Here is a 19,514-nt window from a genome sequence, read left to right as displayed (position 1 = left end):
CAAGCACACACCACCACACCCAGCTAATTTTTGTATTTGTAGTAGAAACGGGGTTTCACCATGTTGGCCAGAATGGTCTTGAACTCCTGACCTCATGATCTGCCTGCCTCAGCCTCCCAAAGTGCTGGGATTACAGGCGTGAGCCACGGCGCCTAGCCCAAGAATAAATTTTTCAAGAGGGAAGGAGTGTGTTAGATGCAGCTGAGAGTGTGGCTAAAATGTTGGCAGAGGCCTAGCTATTGGATTTTGTAACATGGATGTTATTGCTGGCCTGGACAGGTGAGACTTCAGTGGAAGGGGTAGCGGGGTCGGTGGGGAGCAGCAGCCTTATGAGAACTGGACGAGATGTAAATGAAAGTGAGATGAAGTGGAATCAAAACTGTAGACCTGGCCAGCTGCGGTGGATCACACCTGTAATCCCAGCGCTTTGGGAGGCCTAGGCAGGAGGATTACTTTGAGCTCGGGAGTTTGAGACCAGCCTGGACAACATGGTGAAAGCCTGTCTCTACGGAAGCTATAAAAATTAGCCGAGCGTGGTGGCATGTGCCTGTAATCCCAGCTACTTGGGAGACTGAGGCAGGAGAATCACTTAAACCCAGGAGGCAGAGGTTGCAGCGAGCCAGGATCGTGACACTGCTCTCCAGCCTGCGTAACAAAGCAAGACTCTGTCTCAAAAACGAAAACAAAAACAAAACACCCCAAAAAAACTATAGGCCCACTGTCTAGCAAAGGATTAACTTAGCAGGCTTGGGTTGATCAAACCTGTGCATTCCAAAGAAAGGACTGGGCCTGGACCAGCTCCCCAGCAGGTAACTTCTACGCCCTTGGAACATCTGCCTGATGAGACTGTCTTTGTTTACCTTGGACCATGCCAGATAATTTAATGCTGACAAAGTCTTTTGTGCCAAATGCCCTTGGTCACCCCGTATCAGTTTGACCTCTGGAGGGGGTCCTGAGACAGAGTAGTTAAGGTCAGTCACACGAGTGCTCCATTACATAACTGACCCCCAGTACAGACCCTGGACATAAGGCTGGGGTGAGCTTCCCTGATGGACAAGCCTCTCATGCGTGCGTCACACATCATTGCTGGAGAGAGACGCGCTGTCCGCAGGACTTTGGGAGAGAGCAACTGGAATCCTGGTCCTGGCCTGTCCTGCATTCCACCCTATGTGCCTTTTTCCCTGGCTACTTTGCATCTATATCATTTCAATGTCATAAACCATAACCACGAGTTTTAACAGTTTTTCTGAGTTCTGTGAGTCCTTCCAGTGAATCATCAAACCCGAAGGCAGTCTTGGGGAACCCTTGATATACCTGAGTTTTAAAGAAGTTTTGCAGTGAAAGGAGAAAAGGAATGAGTGCCAGCTGCAGGAGGTATGGGTTCAAGGCAGGGATTCTGTGTAAGAAGAGATACTCGCCCAGAATCCCAGGCCTGCCGGAAATGAGAAAGTAGATAAGGATAGGTTGGTAATGCAGGGGAAACGTTGGTGAGAAGATGAAGAGGAAGGGGTCCATGACACAGTGCCTCCGATAGGAGCAGCGACAGTTTATTCAGAGTGACTGGGGGAAGCCAGAAAATCCGGGTACAGTGCGGGTTTGCAGGCAGACTTGGTGGTGGGGTGCTGGGGGAAGACTGAACTAATGGTTTTCTTAATGAACTAGGAGGCAAGGCTATCTTTGAGTGTGCAGGGCTGGGAGTGGAGGGCTGTAGAGGAGAGGGGATATGATACAGTCACTTTGGAGAGCAAGATGCCAAGCAAGGAATGTGTACTGAGATTGCAGGGCAGGGTTGGAGATTTCTGGCAAGAGTGAACATAAGAGTCAGGCTGGGCACAGTGAGGCACACCTGTAATCCCAGTACTTTAGGAGGCCAAGGCGGATGGATCATTTGAGGTTTGCGGTCAGGAGTTTGAGACCAGCCTGACTAACATGGTGAAACCCTGTCTCTACTAAAAAACAAACAAACAAACAAAAATAAAATTAGCCAGGGATGGTGGTGTGTGCCTGTAGTCCCAGCTAGCTATTCAGGGGGCTGAGGCACGAGAATCATTTTAACCTGGGAGGTGGAAGCTGCAGTGAGCCGAGATTGAGCCACTGCATTCTAGCCTGGGTGACACGGTGACTCCATCTCAAAAAAAAAAAAAAAAAAGAAAGAAAGAAAAGAAAAAGAAAATGAGACTCAACGCACACCAAAACCCATGCTTTTTCACATCTGTGTTCAATTGTGCAGGTGCTGGCACGAAGCAGGTGGGCAGCAGACTTTCACCAGGGTTGGACCCGGCCAGCTGAGTGGGACAGAGGGAGGCGGAGAGTGTTTGCTAGTAAACTGGTGCAAGAGAGGATAAACAAGGCGTAGCTGCCTGCAGCTTAATTGCGCTCAGTGGTAATTAAAATATTTTTATTTTAAAACAAATCTGGATTCATTCTGGAGTAGAATGAAAAAGTGCATGAATTTTTCAGATAATTTAGCAGACTTCAAGTGCAGTTTCCCTGTTTTGAAGTGCCACTTCCAGGGTTACCCTGGTCTTCATGTGGTGAATCTATTCTTGTTGGAAGTTTAGAAAGCTTTGGAAAAGTCTGGAAAGCCCTGTCCTGCCAGTGTAATCACCTCACCCCTGGCCAGCACCCTGACTTTTCACCATGATCATCTGAGATCAACATCCAACCAAGACAGTGGCAGTATTGATAGAGGAGGAGGATGAAGCCTTTGTGCCTCTAAGATGTTGTGTGCAGGATGGGCTGGGGACTAGTTCACGACCCTCTTAAGGATGGGGTGGGTGCTGCAGGGGTGGAGTGGGGTAGCCGAGCCTGATGCTGGTCTTAGAGTCCAGTCTAGAGGCCAAACATATCAGAGGAGTCGGAGTAGTGTGGGGAAGGGAGCGGCTGAAATACAACAACCAGGATACCTCACCCATGCCCCCCTCCCCAGGACTCCAAGAGATGAAACGCTCTGGGGGTCCAGGCGAGTGACTGGGACAGACTGGGTCCCAGGAAGCAAGTCAGGGACCTGGATCCCAGAACTGGAGCACACGGTGTGGACGGGGTATTGGGAATGAGGCCGAAGCCCAATTATCAGAACTGGGACACGTTCCATGTGGGACTTGTGTTCTTTACATCCTTCCTGCATAAATCCTGGGAAATGGGGTGTGCCTGAGCCTGGAACAGGCAGAACTTGTCAGCTGGGGGCCTATTTAGGGGTGCGTGTGGCTTTGGTCCTTCCAGGATCAGGTACCTCCTCTGCCTTTCCCTGCTGCCCTGTCCAAAGCATCCCCCTCCTTGCCATTCACCTCCCCCACAGGGCAGGCCCATCCCTGCAAAGAAGAGCCTCAGAGTAAACAGCATGTTTATTTTGAACATTCAAATTTACAAAAACAAAAAGGTAACAAAACCATGACACAGATCACACACACACATACACACACACACACACACACACACGCACACACGTTGCGGCTCATGTCAATTTATGTACAAAACAGGGAGAGGAGAAAGGGGTGAGGCTGGGGAGGAGTTGTCAATAGGGTGCATTAATGTCACAGTGTCAGACAACTTGACATGCTCACTCACACTCAGCCTGGCCCCACGTGAGCCCCTTCCCCACCCAGGGGTCAGAGGATCAGGGTGGGAGGTGGGGTCTGGGTGGCAGGCAGCTGGAATAAAGGGGCGAAGAGAGTAATCCCATCTCTGGGAGGGAGCCCCTTTCCCAGTTTTCTCAGGCCAAGGGTGCTGGGACGCACAGAGAAAGGGCGACTCAGTGCTGGGGAGAGGCCACTGTGTCCTAGAGAGGGCTGAACACAGAAGACTGGGCTCGTCTCCCGTGTCCAGCTGGGTGGTCTTGAGGGTCCCTCCCCTCCCCAGGCTTCAGCGTCCTCATCTGTAAAAACGAGGGCTTCGGCCTTCTCTTGGAGCCCTTCCTGACCAAATCTGTGGTCCCAGGTCACGCAAAGTTGTGGCAAGGGAATTGGTCCCCTTGGGATGTTGGTGGGGGCACCTCGTGCCACAAGATGGGAAGATCTGGCAGATAACAGCTGGGAAGCACCTGGTGCAGGGCTTAGCTCCAAGCAGGAGTTGGAGGAGCAGCAATTTCCCTGCCCAGGACCCTCGGGAGATGCTCAGCTTCCTTTTCTTTTTTGGTTCTCCTGTGAACTCCAGTTGAGCTAGAGAAAGGCTGAAGCTCTGGCCCAGATGTGGGAGGGACACATTCCTTGAAGCAAATGAGCCCCCTGGCACGGCTTCACGGAGGGGACCCTGGGGCTGACCCACCCCCTGCCTCTGTTCCTCCACTTCAAGCCCTGTGGGCTGGAGAACGGGGTCGGAACACGTCAGAGCAATGGTGCCTAGATGGACCCTCTACACAGGTAAGGGGCTACTCAGCCCCTGGACCTTTGGTTTCAAACCCCCTGTGGTTTGAAATCTGGGCTCCATCACTCGCTAGCTGATTGACACCAGGCAGATGATATCACCTCTCTGTGCCGTTTCCTCACCTGTCTAATGGAGCCAAGAATGTCCTGACTCAGAACCGTGTTGTGAGGATCATCAGTACGGTGCCCGTGCCACACTCGGTGCTGTGCCAGATGGCAGGACAAACATAGGCTCAGTTGTGGTTATCAGCCAGGAGCACACAGGATGTGACTAGGTGCCATGTCTGGTTCCTCTTTCTCTGTCTGCTTGGATGTGCTCAGGAGCAGCAGGAGATAGGAAAAGTGGGACCCAAAGAGTGGCACGCTGGTGAAACGTGTTCCTGTTCCCTTTGGGAGGCTGAGTGGGTGATGTGGCATGGGAACAAGGCTCAGGCATCAGAGCCCTCATCTTCACTGAGACAAGCATAAAGGACATGGGGTCGTGCGTCTGGGTGGGCCCAAGTGACCTGGCAAGTGCCGCCACCTCCTAGTTAAGACCCTATCCTTCTCCCATGTCCTTCAGTAAGAGCTACCTTCTTCGAGACAATAACAGAAACAGATCAAGCCTGGCGTCACTGAAATCGAGGTTCTGAATTCTGCCATCACCCCAGCAACAGTGCCATTATGATGAGACACTTGACCCAGCACTTGGGTTGATGTCATTGGCTGTTACCGTGGCAACCTAGGTCTCAGCGGGTCTGGCGGAAGCCCGACATCACCTTTTCTTCCAGTGGGATTGGACCGGAGGGGCTGGCAATCTATTTATGTTCTTGAAATGGAAGCAAGCATCTGGGCACCGGAGGCAATGTGTCTTAGAGGAGCTTCCATGGCACTGAGCCCCCCGGCCTGCAGCTCTTGCGTCATGTCTCAGGCTAAGTGGCCTCAGGGAGTGGAGACAGACAGGGAACAAAAAAGTACGCAAGAGGTACCAGTGCCCACTTGAGCCAGGTAGCCTGCAGCTGCTCAGACACCTGGTAGGTTAACTAGCACGGGAGGGACACCTCAGGTCTCCATTCTGCCAAAGTGCCCAGGGATCATAACACCCCAGGAAGTGTGGGGATGCCAAGATCTTTGGGTGTTGCGTAAAGGAAGATGTTCTGGATGTCATGTTGGAAAGCATCTGACCTCTCAGGTGTCCACCTGCTGAGGTGTAGACTGAATTCAAAGACCCTCAGGGCCAGGTAGCATGGAAGGGGAAGAGCACTGAAGAGGGAGTCAGATGCCCTGGGCTCTAGTCCTGGCTCTGCCCCATCGTGCCCTGTGAGCCTGTGCAGGTCACGTGTCCTCCCTGAACCATTTCTCACAAGCAGATGTGGTGCTAGACAGGGTGGCTTTTCTCAGCTCTAAGATTCTTTTTTTTTTTTTTTGAGATGCAGTCTTGCTCTGTTGACCAGGCTGGAGTGCAATGGTGTGATCTTGGCTCACTGCAACCTCCACCTTCCGGGTTCGAGCGATTCTCCTGCCTCAGCTTCCCAAGTGGCTGGGACTAGAGGCGCCCGCCTCCACACCTGGCTAATTTTTGTATTTTTTAGTGGAGATGGGGTTTCACCATGTTGGTCAGGCTGGTCTTGAACTCCTGACCTCAAGGGATCTACCCACCTTGGCCTCCCAAAGTGTTGGGATTACAGGCATGAGCCACTGCGCCTGGCCTCTCAGCTCTAAGATTCTGATACTCTCTTGAGGAAGCTGGCAATGCCTCAAGGGGTCAAGGAAGCCATTAGCTCTTTGAGACACTCTCAGACAGGCAAGGGGTGCCAGGCTGGGATGATCCAGAGGGAGCTGGTTTTTTACAATCCACGCATGAGGTTAGTTGGCCTTGAACCTTGCCCTTGACTCTGAGTCTCTGCTGACCCTAACCCCTGACTGGCTTCATCCCATCTACTGCTGAGTCCCAGGACCCACCCCTGCTAAGCCCAGGATCACCAGGGCGTTCCCCACCTGTTCACCTGGAATCACAGAGAAGCTCACACCCAGTCTGGACAGCAAATGACCAAAGCGAGAGCCTCAGCTCAGGAATGAGGAAGGCCAGGCCCAGAGAGGTCAGGAACGTACAGAAGGCCACACAGCACATTAGGAGGGCTGGCTAGGAACCAAGGGCTCCCCTCTCTCACCCAGTGCTCTGCCCTCTGCTTTGTGCTTCTTCCCACCCCCTCAGCTTCTTCCCTCCTGCCCCAGGACCATGCACGGGGTAGGTAATGTGGCTCTGCCAGAGGCGGGGTCTCCTGGGCAATGAGGCCTCTGCCTTAGGGCCACTCCCAGCCCAGCCTGAAGTGGCCCAGGTCCCATCCTTGGCACAGAAGGGAAGGGGTGACTATACCAGTGGCCATCGATATGGGTGAGCACAAGGAGTGACTACAGCCCTTTGTCATTCTGGGGTCTTTGTCCCCTTCCCTCCAGGCTGGAGCTGGGAAAGGAATGTCCCTAAGACTGAGGTGGGGCTGGGCCAGGCATGGAACCAACATTCAAACCACTACACACAAAGGAGGAAAGAGGAGGAAGAGGGAGGTGCGGGCGGGGTTGGGGAGGTTCCATCGAGATCCCACTGCCCTTGACTGGCAGCTGGTGGAAAGAGGGAGGAGGGTGAGTGTGACCTCCACTGTCCTCTTCATCTCCTTCTACAGCCTGTTGTGGCCCTGAAGAGGAAGCTGCTGGGCCTGGTGCATGGAGGACAAGGGGGTGGACAGACACTCCCACCACTGAAATAGAGGAGCCCCCCATACACAACCCTACCCTACGGGGGGTGCTGTCAGAATTAGTGACATCAGATGCAATTGATGGGCAGGGAGGGGTGGGGTAAGAGAAAACTCCAATGCAATGCCAGGAGGGCAGGCTCCCACTGTTTCCTTGAGACGCTCCTCTCCACCCGGGTGGGGACAGGGGACACGCTCGCAGGGCGGGACATTCTGGAGGTGTGGGTACAGGTGAGGGGAAATGGGAGGCACAGCCAGGAGTGGGGCAGGAGGGAAGGCCAGTGTGTGGGCAGGCTGAGGAGGGAATGTGACCCCCCTCAAGTCCCCAAAGTGGCAGGCAAGGGAGGGGCCCTGGATGAGGTGGCCCTCATGCCTTGGCCTTCCCCTTGCAGACATCAAAGGCGGCCTTCGTTGCACCCCCGAAGACCTCCACCAACTTATCTTCCCAGGGAAGGACGTTGCCCAGCAGTGGTGCGGTGCAGTTGGCAATGCCCAGGACCTGGGCTGGAGTCAGAGCGTGGTCCCACAGGTTAAACTGGGTGATGTCACCCACAAAGGCCTGGGTGGCATCAAACCGGCCGCCCAGGGTATCCTGAGCCAAGACAGCAGCAGAGAAAGAAAAGATGTGGAGTGAGGGAGGAGAAAAGACAGGGTGGCTCAGTCAGGCTCTTGTGCCTGAGGAAGCCCCACTTTTGTCCCCACTGAAGCCCCGCCCCCAAGGCTCTAGCCCCACCTCCAAGATTCTAGTTCCTTAGGTCTCTGATCTCTCTGGCCCTCAGTCTGCCCATCTGCACAATGGGGAGGTCCAGCCCCAATATTAGCCTGAGTCTTACCTGTTCCTGGCCCAAGATAAGGATCCCATGAGGCTTGATGGGGTGCCAGGCAGCCAGGTTCTCACCAGAGCCCTGTAGCTCCCCGTCCTGGTAGGCAGACCATAGGCCATCCCTTGTAGTCCAGGCGATGCAGATGTGGTGCCAGCCACTGTCCTTCAGGCTCAGGGGCAGCTGCGCCACCTGGACACAGGTCCCCCAGCCCCAGGTCAGAGGTGCCCCAAGGCCCAAGGCCCAAGGCTGAGGCAGTGGGGTGGGGCTGGGGAGACCCACGTCCATCCCTTCACGGCCTGACCCCAGGCCTGACCCTCTCCATCCTTCTGCCCAGTGTCTTTCCTCGATTCCTCTCTCCTGTTTCCTCAAAGACCAAACCAGATCACAAGGGACTCTCTGGTTTTGGTTTTCAGTTGCCACTAGGTAGTTCATTCACTCTCCAGCAGGCCTATTAAGGTCATTGGGGTGGAGAGATGTCTCAGAATCCCAGCCTCCCCTGAATACCTCACACAGCACCTAGCACACAGCTGGGGCTCAAGAAGTACTAGTAGAGATAGAATGAACCTCAGACTCAGAGGCCAGGCTCCAGCATCTGGTTCTGGCTCTGCTAGCAACCCCTGTGTGACCTGGGGAGGCTGCTCCTTCCTCGCTGGGCCTCAGTTTCCTCATCTGTAAAGTGAAAAGGTCAGACAAGGGATGGCAAATCTATAGCTTCTGCCTCTTCCTTGACCCAGGCCAGACATAGCCAATCAATCATGAGCCTTGATTGAGCTCAGGGCTCTGGGAAGCCACTGCTGATGGATTACAGCTGGCCTGTAAGATGAAAGGTACTTGCTGTCAGTGGATTTGGTGCTCCCAAAGGGCTCCCTCATCTGGTAAGATTTCTGAGATCACATTTTTTTTTTTTTTGAGATAGAATCTCACTCTGTTGCCCAGGATGGAGTGTGGTAGTGTGATCCTGGCTCACTGTAAACTTCATCTCCAGGTTCAAGTAGTTCTCCTGCCTCAGCCTACCGAGTAGCTGGGATTACAGGCGTGTACCACCATGCCCGACTAATTTTTTTTTTTTTTTGTAATTTTAGTAGAGACAGGGCTTCACCATGTTGGCCAGCCTGTCAACTTGGTGAACACCTGACCTCAGGTGATCCACCCGCCTCGGCCTCCCAGTTACAGGAATGAGCCACTTTGCCTGGGCTGAGATCACAATTTAATGTAACATTCTCTGAGGCCTACATGGTCCCTGGCTTTGTTGTGGACACTAGGGGTGTGGAGTTGGTTCTTGCCTTAAATGAGCTGAGTCTTCAGGAAGGGAGGGACTTCGGGGCAATGCTATATGACAAAATCACGGAGGCCATATGGGAGGTACAGAGGCTGCGAGGCCCAGAGGAAGAGGGGATATGGGAATAGAAGCCATGTCGAAACCCGTCTGGAAGGACAATGGAGCCACCATCCATTGCTAGGCAAACCAAGTGGTGGGCACAGCGGGAGTAAAGGCTTAGAGGCTGGAATAAAAGGGGAACAGTGAGCAGTCTGTGAGGTTGGCTCTCAGGACTCCAGAGAGTCCCGAAACAAGGCTGTGCAGTGCCCTGTCCAGGGTGCTGAATTTCTTCTAATGAGAACTGAGTGCTGAACTTGGGCAAGGCCAAGGATGGCAGCCAGGGGGTGATGAAGGGCAGCAGGATCTAGATGTAGTCCAGCTGCCCCAGTGGTGGACAGGGTTTGTTGGGCCACAAGGGAAAGTCACTGCTCCCTGGGCCCTCCCTCCCTCCCTCCCTCCTCCTCTTTCTCCTCCTCCTCCTCCTCCTGCTCCAGAACGCTATGAAATGCACCTTCTGCTAAGCTGGGTTCTGATAGGTTGTCAACCACTCCTAACGGCTCTATGTGTTGTGGGCTGGTCACAGGTGGGTATGATACATGGTATTTGCATTTCCACGGGGGGTCTCAGTAGACCACCATGTCTGCAAGGCCCAAAGCAATGTGGCAGGCAAGGGAGGAATTTTAGGAGTGGATGACAGTGATAAGATGCTCCCCTCCTTCCTCCCTCAATCACCATGCTCCTGCCACATCATTCTCCATAGCCAAGGCCTGTCCTTGTCCTGCCTTCCAGCCAGTCTGAGGGACGGGGATTGGGGAGGGAGGCCTGGGCATGAGGAAGATGGGTGGGCCAAGGAAAGAACAGGGGAGGGGTTAAGAGGTGGTTTCTGGAGCCCAAGACCCTGAATCACATCACACCCCAGCAGCTGTGTAGCCAGGGTGCATTATTTCCCCTCTCTGAGCCCCAGATTCTCCATCTGCAAAATGGGGATAATGAGTGCAGTTGGGAAGGTCAAGGGTAATAATGTGAGTAAACTGCTTATTAGCGTAGTGCTCAGTATAATAAAAATAGCTCACAGTTATTGATGTCTGCTCAATGCTAGGCTCTGCTCAAAGACCTCCACGTGCAGTTAGGCCACTTCTCACTACAACCCTAAGAGGCAAGGGCTCTTATCATTCCTGCTTTAGAGATAAGGAAACTGAGGCACAGGGCAGGTAGTCGACTAGTAGACAGTGGTGAAGATGCAGAAGAAAGACTCAAACCAGCATTAGGGCCCCAGAGTCTGAGCATAACACCTTTCTACTCTCCATAGCGGGGAGGCCCCAAGGGGTTGGCTCCAGGTGAGTAGAAGGAATGAGGAGGCCATTGGCACTCCCTTCCTCCCTCGATTCCCAGGTAGATCTGTGTACCTCCCTTCTCTTTAAATTCAGGAGGATGAGCAGGGCCCTGGAGGCAGATACCTCAGCCCTGCCCCAGCCCTGAGTCACTGGGAAGTCACTGGATCTCCAAGAGCCTCACTTGCCTCCTCTGTAAAATAGAACAACACTTAGAGCCTCTGTAAACACACAGCCTCTCAGGCAGCCCCATGTCTGGCTTGTCTTTATATTCCCAGAGCCCAGCTCAGCACACAGTGGGCATTTAATGTGTGCTGAATATGCGAAGCAGGAGAATGAGCAACAGAATGAGAGCCCAGTGTGGAGAGGGCTCTCCTCGATCCCCCCAGCAGCCCTCCCCGCTGGCCACACCCACCTTGTCATTGATCAGCAGCTCCATAGGCTCATGGCCTGCCTCCAACAGCACAATCTCGTTGGCCTGCCCAGGCACTGAGTAGGAGAAGGGGGTGCCCTGGCCAGTGCCGCTGGACCTGGACCGCAGCCACATGCAGGCGGTGAATGCGTAGAGCTCGGGCAGTGCCTTCCGCACGCGGGCGTACATGTAGTTGTTGCGGATGGGGATGCTGATCTTGAAGGCGTCTGGGGGACTGTAGGCTGAGGATCCTGAGGGTGGGCGAGGCAGACGTGGTGGAGGTCAGTAGATGCCGAAAAGGGTGGGTGCACAGGGCACACTTCAGAATAAAGGCTAACAAGCTCGTAGGGTAACTGCTGCATGCCCAGTGCCTTCGGGGCCTCTCTGCTCTTTAGACCTCAGATGTCCTGAGACCACATCTTGCCTCCCCCACTTCCCAGCCACGTGACCTTCAACAAATTAAATTTGTTTCCCCTGGCCCCCTGGGAAACCCAGGGTAGACAGGCCAGAGGCAGGGCTGAGGAGGGCTGGAGAGTGCTTCTCCTGTCTCTGTGCTCCAGCCGGGATGCTGGCCCCTGAGCCACCAGACCTGTCCCTCCCCTGCAGCTGTGCCCCTGCTATGGCCCCTCCATTCTGAAATTTGCTCCCCACCTCTGTTTTTAAGAAGTAGCTTGAGGCTGCCTCCTCCAAGAAGCAGCTTGGATTTGAATTTCTTTTCTTTTTTTGAGACAGCGTTTTCCTCTGTTGTCTAAGCTGGAGTGCAGTGGTGCAATCTTGACTCACTGCGACCTCCACTTCCCAGTCTGAAGCAATTCTCCTGCCTCAGCCTCCTGAGTAGCTGGGATTACAGGCATGCACCACCATATCCAGCTAATTTTTGTATTTTTAGTAGAGAAAGCATTTTGCCATGTTGGCCAGGCTGGTCTTAAACTCCTGACCTCAGGTGATCCCGCCCACCTCGGCTTCCCAAAGTGCTGGGATTACCAGCATTAGCCACTGCACCCAGCCCTGTCTTTTCTTCTCCTGAACCCCTGCTCCACATCTAAGTGGGTCCCAGCTAACTGCTCATCATTTCCCCCGTTTTCCCCAACTTGTCTGTAAGCCTCTTAAGGGTGGTCCTCACAAGACTTCAAAGCTGAAAGGTTCCTGAGAAATCATGAGATCTGAGGAAAACTGAGGCCTGGGGAAGGATGTGACCTTCTGAGGTCACAGAGCAAGCCAGAGACAGATATGCAACCAGAAGCCAGGTCTCCTAATGCTCATACCTGTACCCTGCCCATTATGTTTCTCTGACCCCATGGCAGTGCCAAGCACAGGTGTTAAATAAAATCCTGACTGAGTCATTGAAAATGGTATTTCGTGGGTGGTTAAATGTATGACTGTGGAGTCAGACCTTGTTTGAGATCTAGACCCACCACTTATTGTCTGTGTGACCTTGAGCATGACACTTGACTTCTCTGAGCTTCAGTTTTCTCATCTGTGAAAACTGTGAAGATTAAATCAGCGGATGTGTCAAGTACTTAGCACATTCCCAGGACACAGTAAGTGCCAGGAAAGGAGACCTGTTAATAATGCTGATAATTATAATAATATCCCTGAATGATTCTCTTCATCTTGTGCTCCACAGCCTCCTCCCACCCTCCCGTCTGTCCGTGTTAGCCTCTGGGGGAGCATGGATATATTTTTTGAGTGGATCTGTCATTCTGAGGACCCCTCCAATGCCTTCTGCAAGATCCAGGACCCAGGACCCACCGTGCTCCAGTTCAGCCACACGACCCTGCAGGACATCCAATTCCTTCTCCATTTCCTGCCGCTGCCGGCGCCCGCTGTGGCTGAGGGCAGCGCGCTCCTTTTCCAGTGCCAGCACCTGGGCCAGCAGCTGCCCCTCCAGCTGGTCCATCTTGGAGTGCAGGCCGGCGGGCACAGCAGAGACTGGGGCTGGGGCAGCTGAGAGGTTCACACGGGCCGGGAGCTCCTGCTGTTCATGGGGCAGAAAAAGAGAAGTCAATTGAGGGGGAGAAAGGAAAGGCTTGGAACACTCAGATGGCTGCCATCCCTGATCGGTGACTGCAGGAGAGCCTCAGTTTCCCCAGTATGCAAAATGGGGATGACAATGCCAACAGCAGGCAACAGATGCATCCTGGGTGCCTGGCAGGCTCTGTTCCCAGTGCTGGTACATGACGGTGAGCAGCAGGCAGAGCTGGCCCCTGCTCTCGAGGACAGCTCAGCCCATGGCGGGGGTGTGGGGCCTGGCCATGAGTGCTGTGAAGGTCCTCCAGATGGTTCCAGGGTACAGCTGAAGCTGAGTGCCCCACCCTAGCCCTTCATAGCAGTAAGGGTAGATGCTGATGGGCTGGTAAAGGGGTGGACTGTCTTAGTCTTTGTTCCCTCACTCAGCAAGCTTCCTAGAATGGTCCTCTGCAAAAGGCTCTGTGTAGCTACTGGGCCCACCTGTGGTGTGAACCAGGGACTTCTGGAGCAAGGCTCCAGTGGCTTGATCATAACAGGGTGGCAGGTGGCTAAAATCACATACTTTGGAGTCAGACAGGCCACGGTTCAAAACCAGCTCGGGAACCAATCTGCTATGTGACTCACAGAAAATCCTTTGACTTCTCTGAACTCTCAAAAGAGAGCTGCACCTATCTGGAGAGTTGTAAGGAAGACTAAGTAGTAAATATCAATAAACAAGAGTCTGCTTATTGCAATTGTTGTCTACGGCAGAGTGTTCCAGGGTAGGCTCTGACACCCCTCATCTAGCCCAGGATGAGGTCCAAGTGTTTAGAGTTCCCCACCACATGCCAGACCTATCTTAAGATCCCATGGGCAGCAGAACTGGGACAGGAGCCAGGAGGGTTTCCTTCCCCATCTCCTGCTAGAAGAAGGCCCTTCTGGGGTGGAAGGAGGCAGGTGAGGCCACAGGCCCAGACTCTTGAAGGGGACAGTCTGTGGCAGACGTCATAGAAACGTCAGTAGAGGATTAATAATTCAATGAGCTGCTAGGAGCTAAATTAAACCTTCACCATCCTCCACCATCTCCTGGCTTCCCCATCCTCCGTGGTCCCCACTACCAGGCCTGATCCTTGTGAACTCCCCAAAGGCCTGGGAAGTTTTTGCTTAATCAGTTCCTTGCTCCCAGCTTAGGCCCCAGACAAGAACTCATTGTATTCTGTGATTCCATCACTGAGCAAACATTCAGAGGGCACTCCCATTGTGCCGGGCACTGCCCCAGGTGCTAAAGTCGAGGCTGGAGGCAAAACAAAAAACCAAAAACCCCACCTTTTCTGAGCTTCCTAAGCTGCAAGGGGATGGCCTTGCAGCTTGGGACAAGCATAGAATCCCTTGCTCAGCCGACGGCTCTGTCAGTCATTTGCTGGGTGACATTGGGCACTGCTGGCGGCTGCTTGACTGAGGGCTGCATGTTCCTTCTGAGCTGCGCACTCCTCCTTCACCTCTCTGAGCCTGTTTTCTAGCCATGAGACAAGGGGAGAAGTGTGTCCCCTGTGTCAGAGTGCTGGGGGGCAAAGGACCACTGCCATGCCCAGTGCCTGAGACTTGGGAGCTGCCAGTGTGGACAGTAATGGGACTTTGCATTCAGGAGTTGGAGGGACTGGACCTTAACTCTGCCACTGTATCATAAGAATGGGGGCAGGTGGGCTAACACCTCCAGGATCATTTTTCTCCTATAAGATGGGCACTTGGAATGCTCAGCCTCCAGGACTGGTCAGCATTAAATGATGGTGTGTAGGGGAAGTGCCCAGAGCCTGGCCCTCAGTAGGAGCCAAGGGCAGGGTTTTGGGTGCATAGGGTAGGTGGGAAGACTGAATGGGATGCTCTTACTGCTGGCTGAGCCCCAGCAGACACCTTGCAAACATTCTGTCTCTGAATCTGCTTCACATGCTAGTGTCCCCATTTCAGGGGCAGGAAAACTGGGGTGAGTCACCCAAGATCATGCCAGGAGCAGCAGCAGAGTGGGATCTGAGCCCAGCAGTCCGGCTCGCCCGCCCCCTCTGCATCACTTGCCATGCAGCCTCTCCTGGCACCTGCCAGGCAGCCTCTCCAGAAACCCAATTCCCTCTCTGTCCCAAGGGTCCCCTGGCTCCCACGGGAAAGGTGAGGTTGCTTCACAGGGCAGGGGCTCTGGTGTCACTCACACTCAGCAACCCCTGTCTTCTGCTGGCAGTGGGGAGGGGCTGAGGATCAACCTCTCTCCATTCCAGGCTGTAAGATGGGGTGAGTCCCTGAGGTCATCCAGGCTGGCTCTGGGAAGACCCATGAAGCAGTGGAAGAGGGGGACTCTGGACACCATTATCCCCTTCCACGTCCTGTGTGAGAAGTTATGGCTGCCCATCCACGCGGATGCCGACTTGGCCCACCAGGCTGGGGTGGAGGCCAGGTGAAGGCAGGCATGGGATGGATGTAGGAGCCTCACAGTGCACGTGGCCTCCCCAGTTACATTCATTTTTGCAATCCCGAGGGCTTCTTCTGTCAAGGTGCCTACAAACTCTGGCTCTGGTGCAGACTAACTGCAAAGTCTGTTTCCCCTCCTCTAAAATGGGGACAGGCTGGGCATGGTGGCTCATGTGTGTAATCCCAGCACTTTGGGAGGCCAAGACAGGCACTTGAGCCTGGGAGTTCGAGACCAGCCTGGGCAACATGGTGAAACCCCGTATCTACAAGAAATACAAAAATTAGCCGGGGATTGTGGTGCATGCCTGGAGCCCCAGCTACTTGGGTGGCTGAGGCAGGAGGATTGCTTAAGCCTGGGGGGCTGAGGCTGCAGTGAGTCATAATCGTATGATTGCACTACAGCCTGGGCAACAGAGTGAGACCGAAAAAAAAAAAAAAAAAAAAAAAAAGTGTGGGCCGGTGGCTCACGCCTGTAATCTCAGGACTTTGGGAGGCAGAGGTGGGCGAATCATCTGAGGTCAGGAGTTTGAGACCAGCCTGACCAATGTGGAGAAACCCCTTCTCTACTAAAAATACAAAATTAACTGGGCATGGTGGCACGTGCCTGTAGTAACAGCTACTCAGGAGGCTGAGACAAGAGAATTGCTTGAACCGGGAGGCAGAGGTTGTAGCAAGCCCAGATCATGCCATTGCACTCTAGCCTGGGCAATAAAAGCGAAACTCAGTCTCAAAAAAAAAAGGGTGTGGGGGGTAAAACAGGCTTCCTCTTGTCCATTCCCAGGACAGATGGAAGGATGGGAGGACAAGTGACAGGCCCTCATGGACTATAAAAGCATAATGCCGGGCCGGGCGCGGTGGCTCACGCCTATAATCCCAGCACTTTTGGAGGCTGAGGCTGGTGGATCACAAGGTCAAGAGATCGAGACCATCCTGGTCAACATGGTGAAACCCCGTCTCTACTAAAAACACAAAAATTAGCTGGGCATGGTGGCGCGTGCCTGTAATCCCAGCTTCTCGGGAGGCTGAGGTAGGAGAATTGCTTGAACCCAGGAGGTGGAGGTTACGGTGAGCTAAGATCGCGCCATTGCACTCCAGCCTGGGTAACAAGAGCAAAACTCCATCTCAAAAAAAAAAAAAAAAAAAAAAGAAAAAAAAAAAGCATAATGCCAACTGTGGGGCTTGACTACATTAGCTGATGCGGATGCTCATTACCTCCAGAGCTTTCAAGTGACTTGGATGGCCCACAGGGTGACAGGTTCAGCCACCCACTGGGTTTGAGACTGATGGACTTCCAAAAAGCCTTAGACTGAGGCAATCAGCTCACAGGGTATATTTTATCTCAGGGCTGGAATGGCCAGGGTAGGGCCTTCCTGGTCCCTGGCACTGTTCTGTCCTCGGTTCCCTACCCCTCTCTATGCCAAGCATGAGGCCAGAGGGGCACGTGCTGAGTGAGGCTGTGCACCAGGCCCAACCTTGGCACTGACATGTGTTTACTCATGAATCCTCACAGCCACTCCCTGAGGCTGGCACTCTTTGTATCCCCATTTTACATATGGGAAACTGAGGCAGGAGTCCTTTTGAATTGTCTATGGCAATGGGGCTGAGCCAAGCCGATACACCTGGAGCCAGCATTGCCTCTCTCCAGCAAAAGGAGAGAGGGAGGAAGACTTGCCAGGAATAACAGAGGGAGGAAGACCTGCCAGCAAGAACAGGCCGTCAAGGCTATTTAAACAGACGCCGACGTTTCAAGGCGAAAACGTGCAGGCTGGGGAGGCGTGCGCTCAAGCTGTTCTTTTGTCAGAGCCCCTGGCTCTGCAGCGGCCAGGAAGGGCACGGAGGAGGTGGGCTTGCGGATCGTGTGTGAGCCCCTCCTCGTCCCAGTGTCTGAATCAGAAGAACACGACTCCCACACCCCCACTTCCCATCTGCTGTGGGTGCAGGCTGTGCCGCGTGGGCTCCCGGCCTGATGCCAAGTTGGCCCCTCACCTAAGATGATCGGGGGAAGGATGACGCCAGCACCCCCACTCAGCTCCTGCTGGGGCAGGAAGGTGGAGGCTGGGAACCCGTGGCCTGTCCCGCTGGGAGTCCAGGGTGGGGTTTGGCGCAAGTGTGCTGGGCCTACAGCCAGAGCCCCTTGTTCTAGGCCCAGCTCAACCACTAATGTGCCGGGCTCATTAGCACTCAATCAGAATGCTAACAGCAGCAGCTGTCTCCTTCGAGCACCGAGCACCCGCGCACGCCAGACCCCGCACTAGGGAAGCTCTGTGCAAACAGTTCTAGGCCGCTTCAACAGCCTAGGGAAGTAGCGAGGCCCCTTAGATAGGAGGGAACTGAGGCTCAGAGAGGTGAAAGTGCCTGGCTGAGCTCACATACCTGTGATTCTGCAGAGCCAGCTCTCCAGCCTGGCCTTCCTGATCCTGGAATCTGTGCTCATTCCTCAGGCCCACACAGATGGCCTGGGTCTGTTTGTTGATCGGCCAAGTGGGCCCAGTGTCAGCTGCCCTGCCTAACTCGAAGGCAAGCAGGAGAGGTTCTAATGGTCACAGGAAGTCTAGAAGGTCCAGAAGGTTGTGTCAGACCATGGTGCAGTATAGCTTCACAAAGGGAGCCTGGTAGGAGGGTCCGGCCAGTGTGGAGCGACTGAGGCTGGGGGGATGCAGGGAGGTCCCCAACCACCTTAGCCCCAGGGGCTGTTCCCTTGCTGCTGGGAGCAGAAGGCAGGTGCAGGACCCCAGGGTCAGGGTCCCACCCTCTGCACCACCCACAGACTGTGCAGAGGACTGCGACACTGCAGAGCCAGGACTCTTACCTGGCCTTCCTGATTTTGGAACCTGTCCCCATTCCTCAGACCTACACTGCTGGTCTGGGTCCATTGAGGGTCAGGGTCCTACCCTCTGCACAGCTGCCCCTGCCCAAGATCACCAGTAGTGGTACTCCCAGCTGGTGGTGAGGGGCAGAGGCCATTCTGGGATGGCCAGGCCACCAGGTTTTACCAGGGTGGGAGTTTGGGGTCAGGAAGCCTTCTCAGAGAAATCCCATCCTGCCACCCTGCCTTCCTCTCCAGGGGCAGATCCCAGGGGCAGCAGGACCAGGTGGAAAACAAGCAGCCTTCAGGAGGAGGGGGAGCAGTGTGGACCACGGCTCCTCGCCTCCTCCATCCAACCATACCCCAAGTTCTGAGTCCTGCTGGGACTCACACCTAGACTCTACCAGCTGAGTGGCCTTGTTAGGTAAGGGTGCTGTGCCTCAGTTTCCTCATTGGCCCAAAAGGGTAAAATAATAAATTTCATAGCATTGTGGTGAGGATTGACTGAGTTTATAGATAGAAAGCTCTTAGTGTGCTGTAGGCATAGGAAGCACTACAGGCATGTCTACTATTAGTGTCGTGACTAACAATTTTTTTTTTTTTTTGAGTTGGAGTTTCTTTTGCCCAGGCTGGAGTGAAGGGGTATGCTCTCATCTCACTGCAACCTCCACCCCCTGGGTTCAAGCCATTCTCCTGTCTGAGCCTCCTGAATAGCTGGGATTATAGGTGCCTACCACCATGCCCAGCTGATTTTTGTATATTTAGTAGAGATGGGGTTTTGCCATGTTGGCCAGGCTGGTCTCGAACTCATGACCTCAGGTGATCCACCTGCCTTGGCCTCCCAAAATGCTGGAATTACAGTAAGCCACCACTCCCGGCAGTGACTAACATTTTTTAAAGAGTTCTTGAAGGACTTCACCTTTTTCCATCTCCAGCCTGAAATCTTTTTGTTGAATAATTATATTGAGAGAAGAGACAAGTTACAGAGCAGCTGAATATCATTGATATAAAGTTGTAAAACATTCAACTCGATGTACCGTGTGGTTTAAAAGGCACATGACAAGGTAAAAAAATGAGAAATGAGAAATGCGTGGGAGAGATCAACACTGATCCGGGACGGTGCTGGCCGTTTGAGGGTGTGTGGTTGTGGCTGCATTTGGGAGACTCTAGACGGGAATCAGCTGATTGGAAAAGTTTGGTTCTGGAGCCTGGGCAGGGACCTGGGTAGTAGTATTTACTTAGGTCCATCTGAAACACTGGACAATAGTTTTCTTTTAAAAACACTGGACAATGATTTTCTTTTAAAAACAAGGAAAAAATCGGAAA

At 53.6% G+C, this 19,514-nt stretch overlaps 1 protein-coding gene across 1 annotated transcript in view; it reads right to left on the bottom strand.

Annotated features, from left to right (window-relative positions):
- Positions 1-3,325: 3,325 nt before the first annotated feature.
- The window catches only part of NPTXR (neuronal pentraxin receptor), a 42,034-nt gene continuing 25,845 nt past the window's right edge, over positions 3,326-19,514 (bottom strand). Inside the window, exons 4-7 of the mRNA XM_039462979.2 lie at positions 12,728-12,953; positions 10,979-11,226; positions 7,924-8,103; positions 3,326-7,682 (exon numbers count right to left, since the gene is read on the bottom strand). Coding sequence (XP_039318913.1) covers positions 7,458-7,682; positions 7,924-8,103; positions 10,979-11,226; positions 12,728-12,953 — 879 coding nt within the window. The 3' untranslated portion in view covers positions 3,326-7,457. The remainder of the gene's footprint in view (positions 7,683-7,923; positions 8,104-10,978; positions 11,227-12,727; positions 12,954-19,514) is intronic.

This window comes from Saimiri boliviensis, chromosome 21, assembly GCF_048565385.1.
Source record: "Saimiri boliviensis isolate mSaiBol1 chromosome 21, mSaiBol1.pri, whole genome shotgun sequence".
Classification (NCBI taxonomy): Eukaryota; Metazoa; Chordata; class Mammalia; order Primates; family Cebidae; genus Saimiri; species Saimiri boliviensis.
This window is presented reverse-complemented; position numbering and strand designations above follow the sequence as displayed.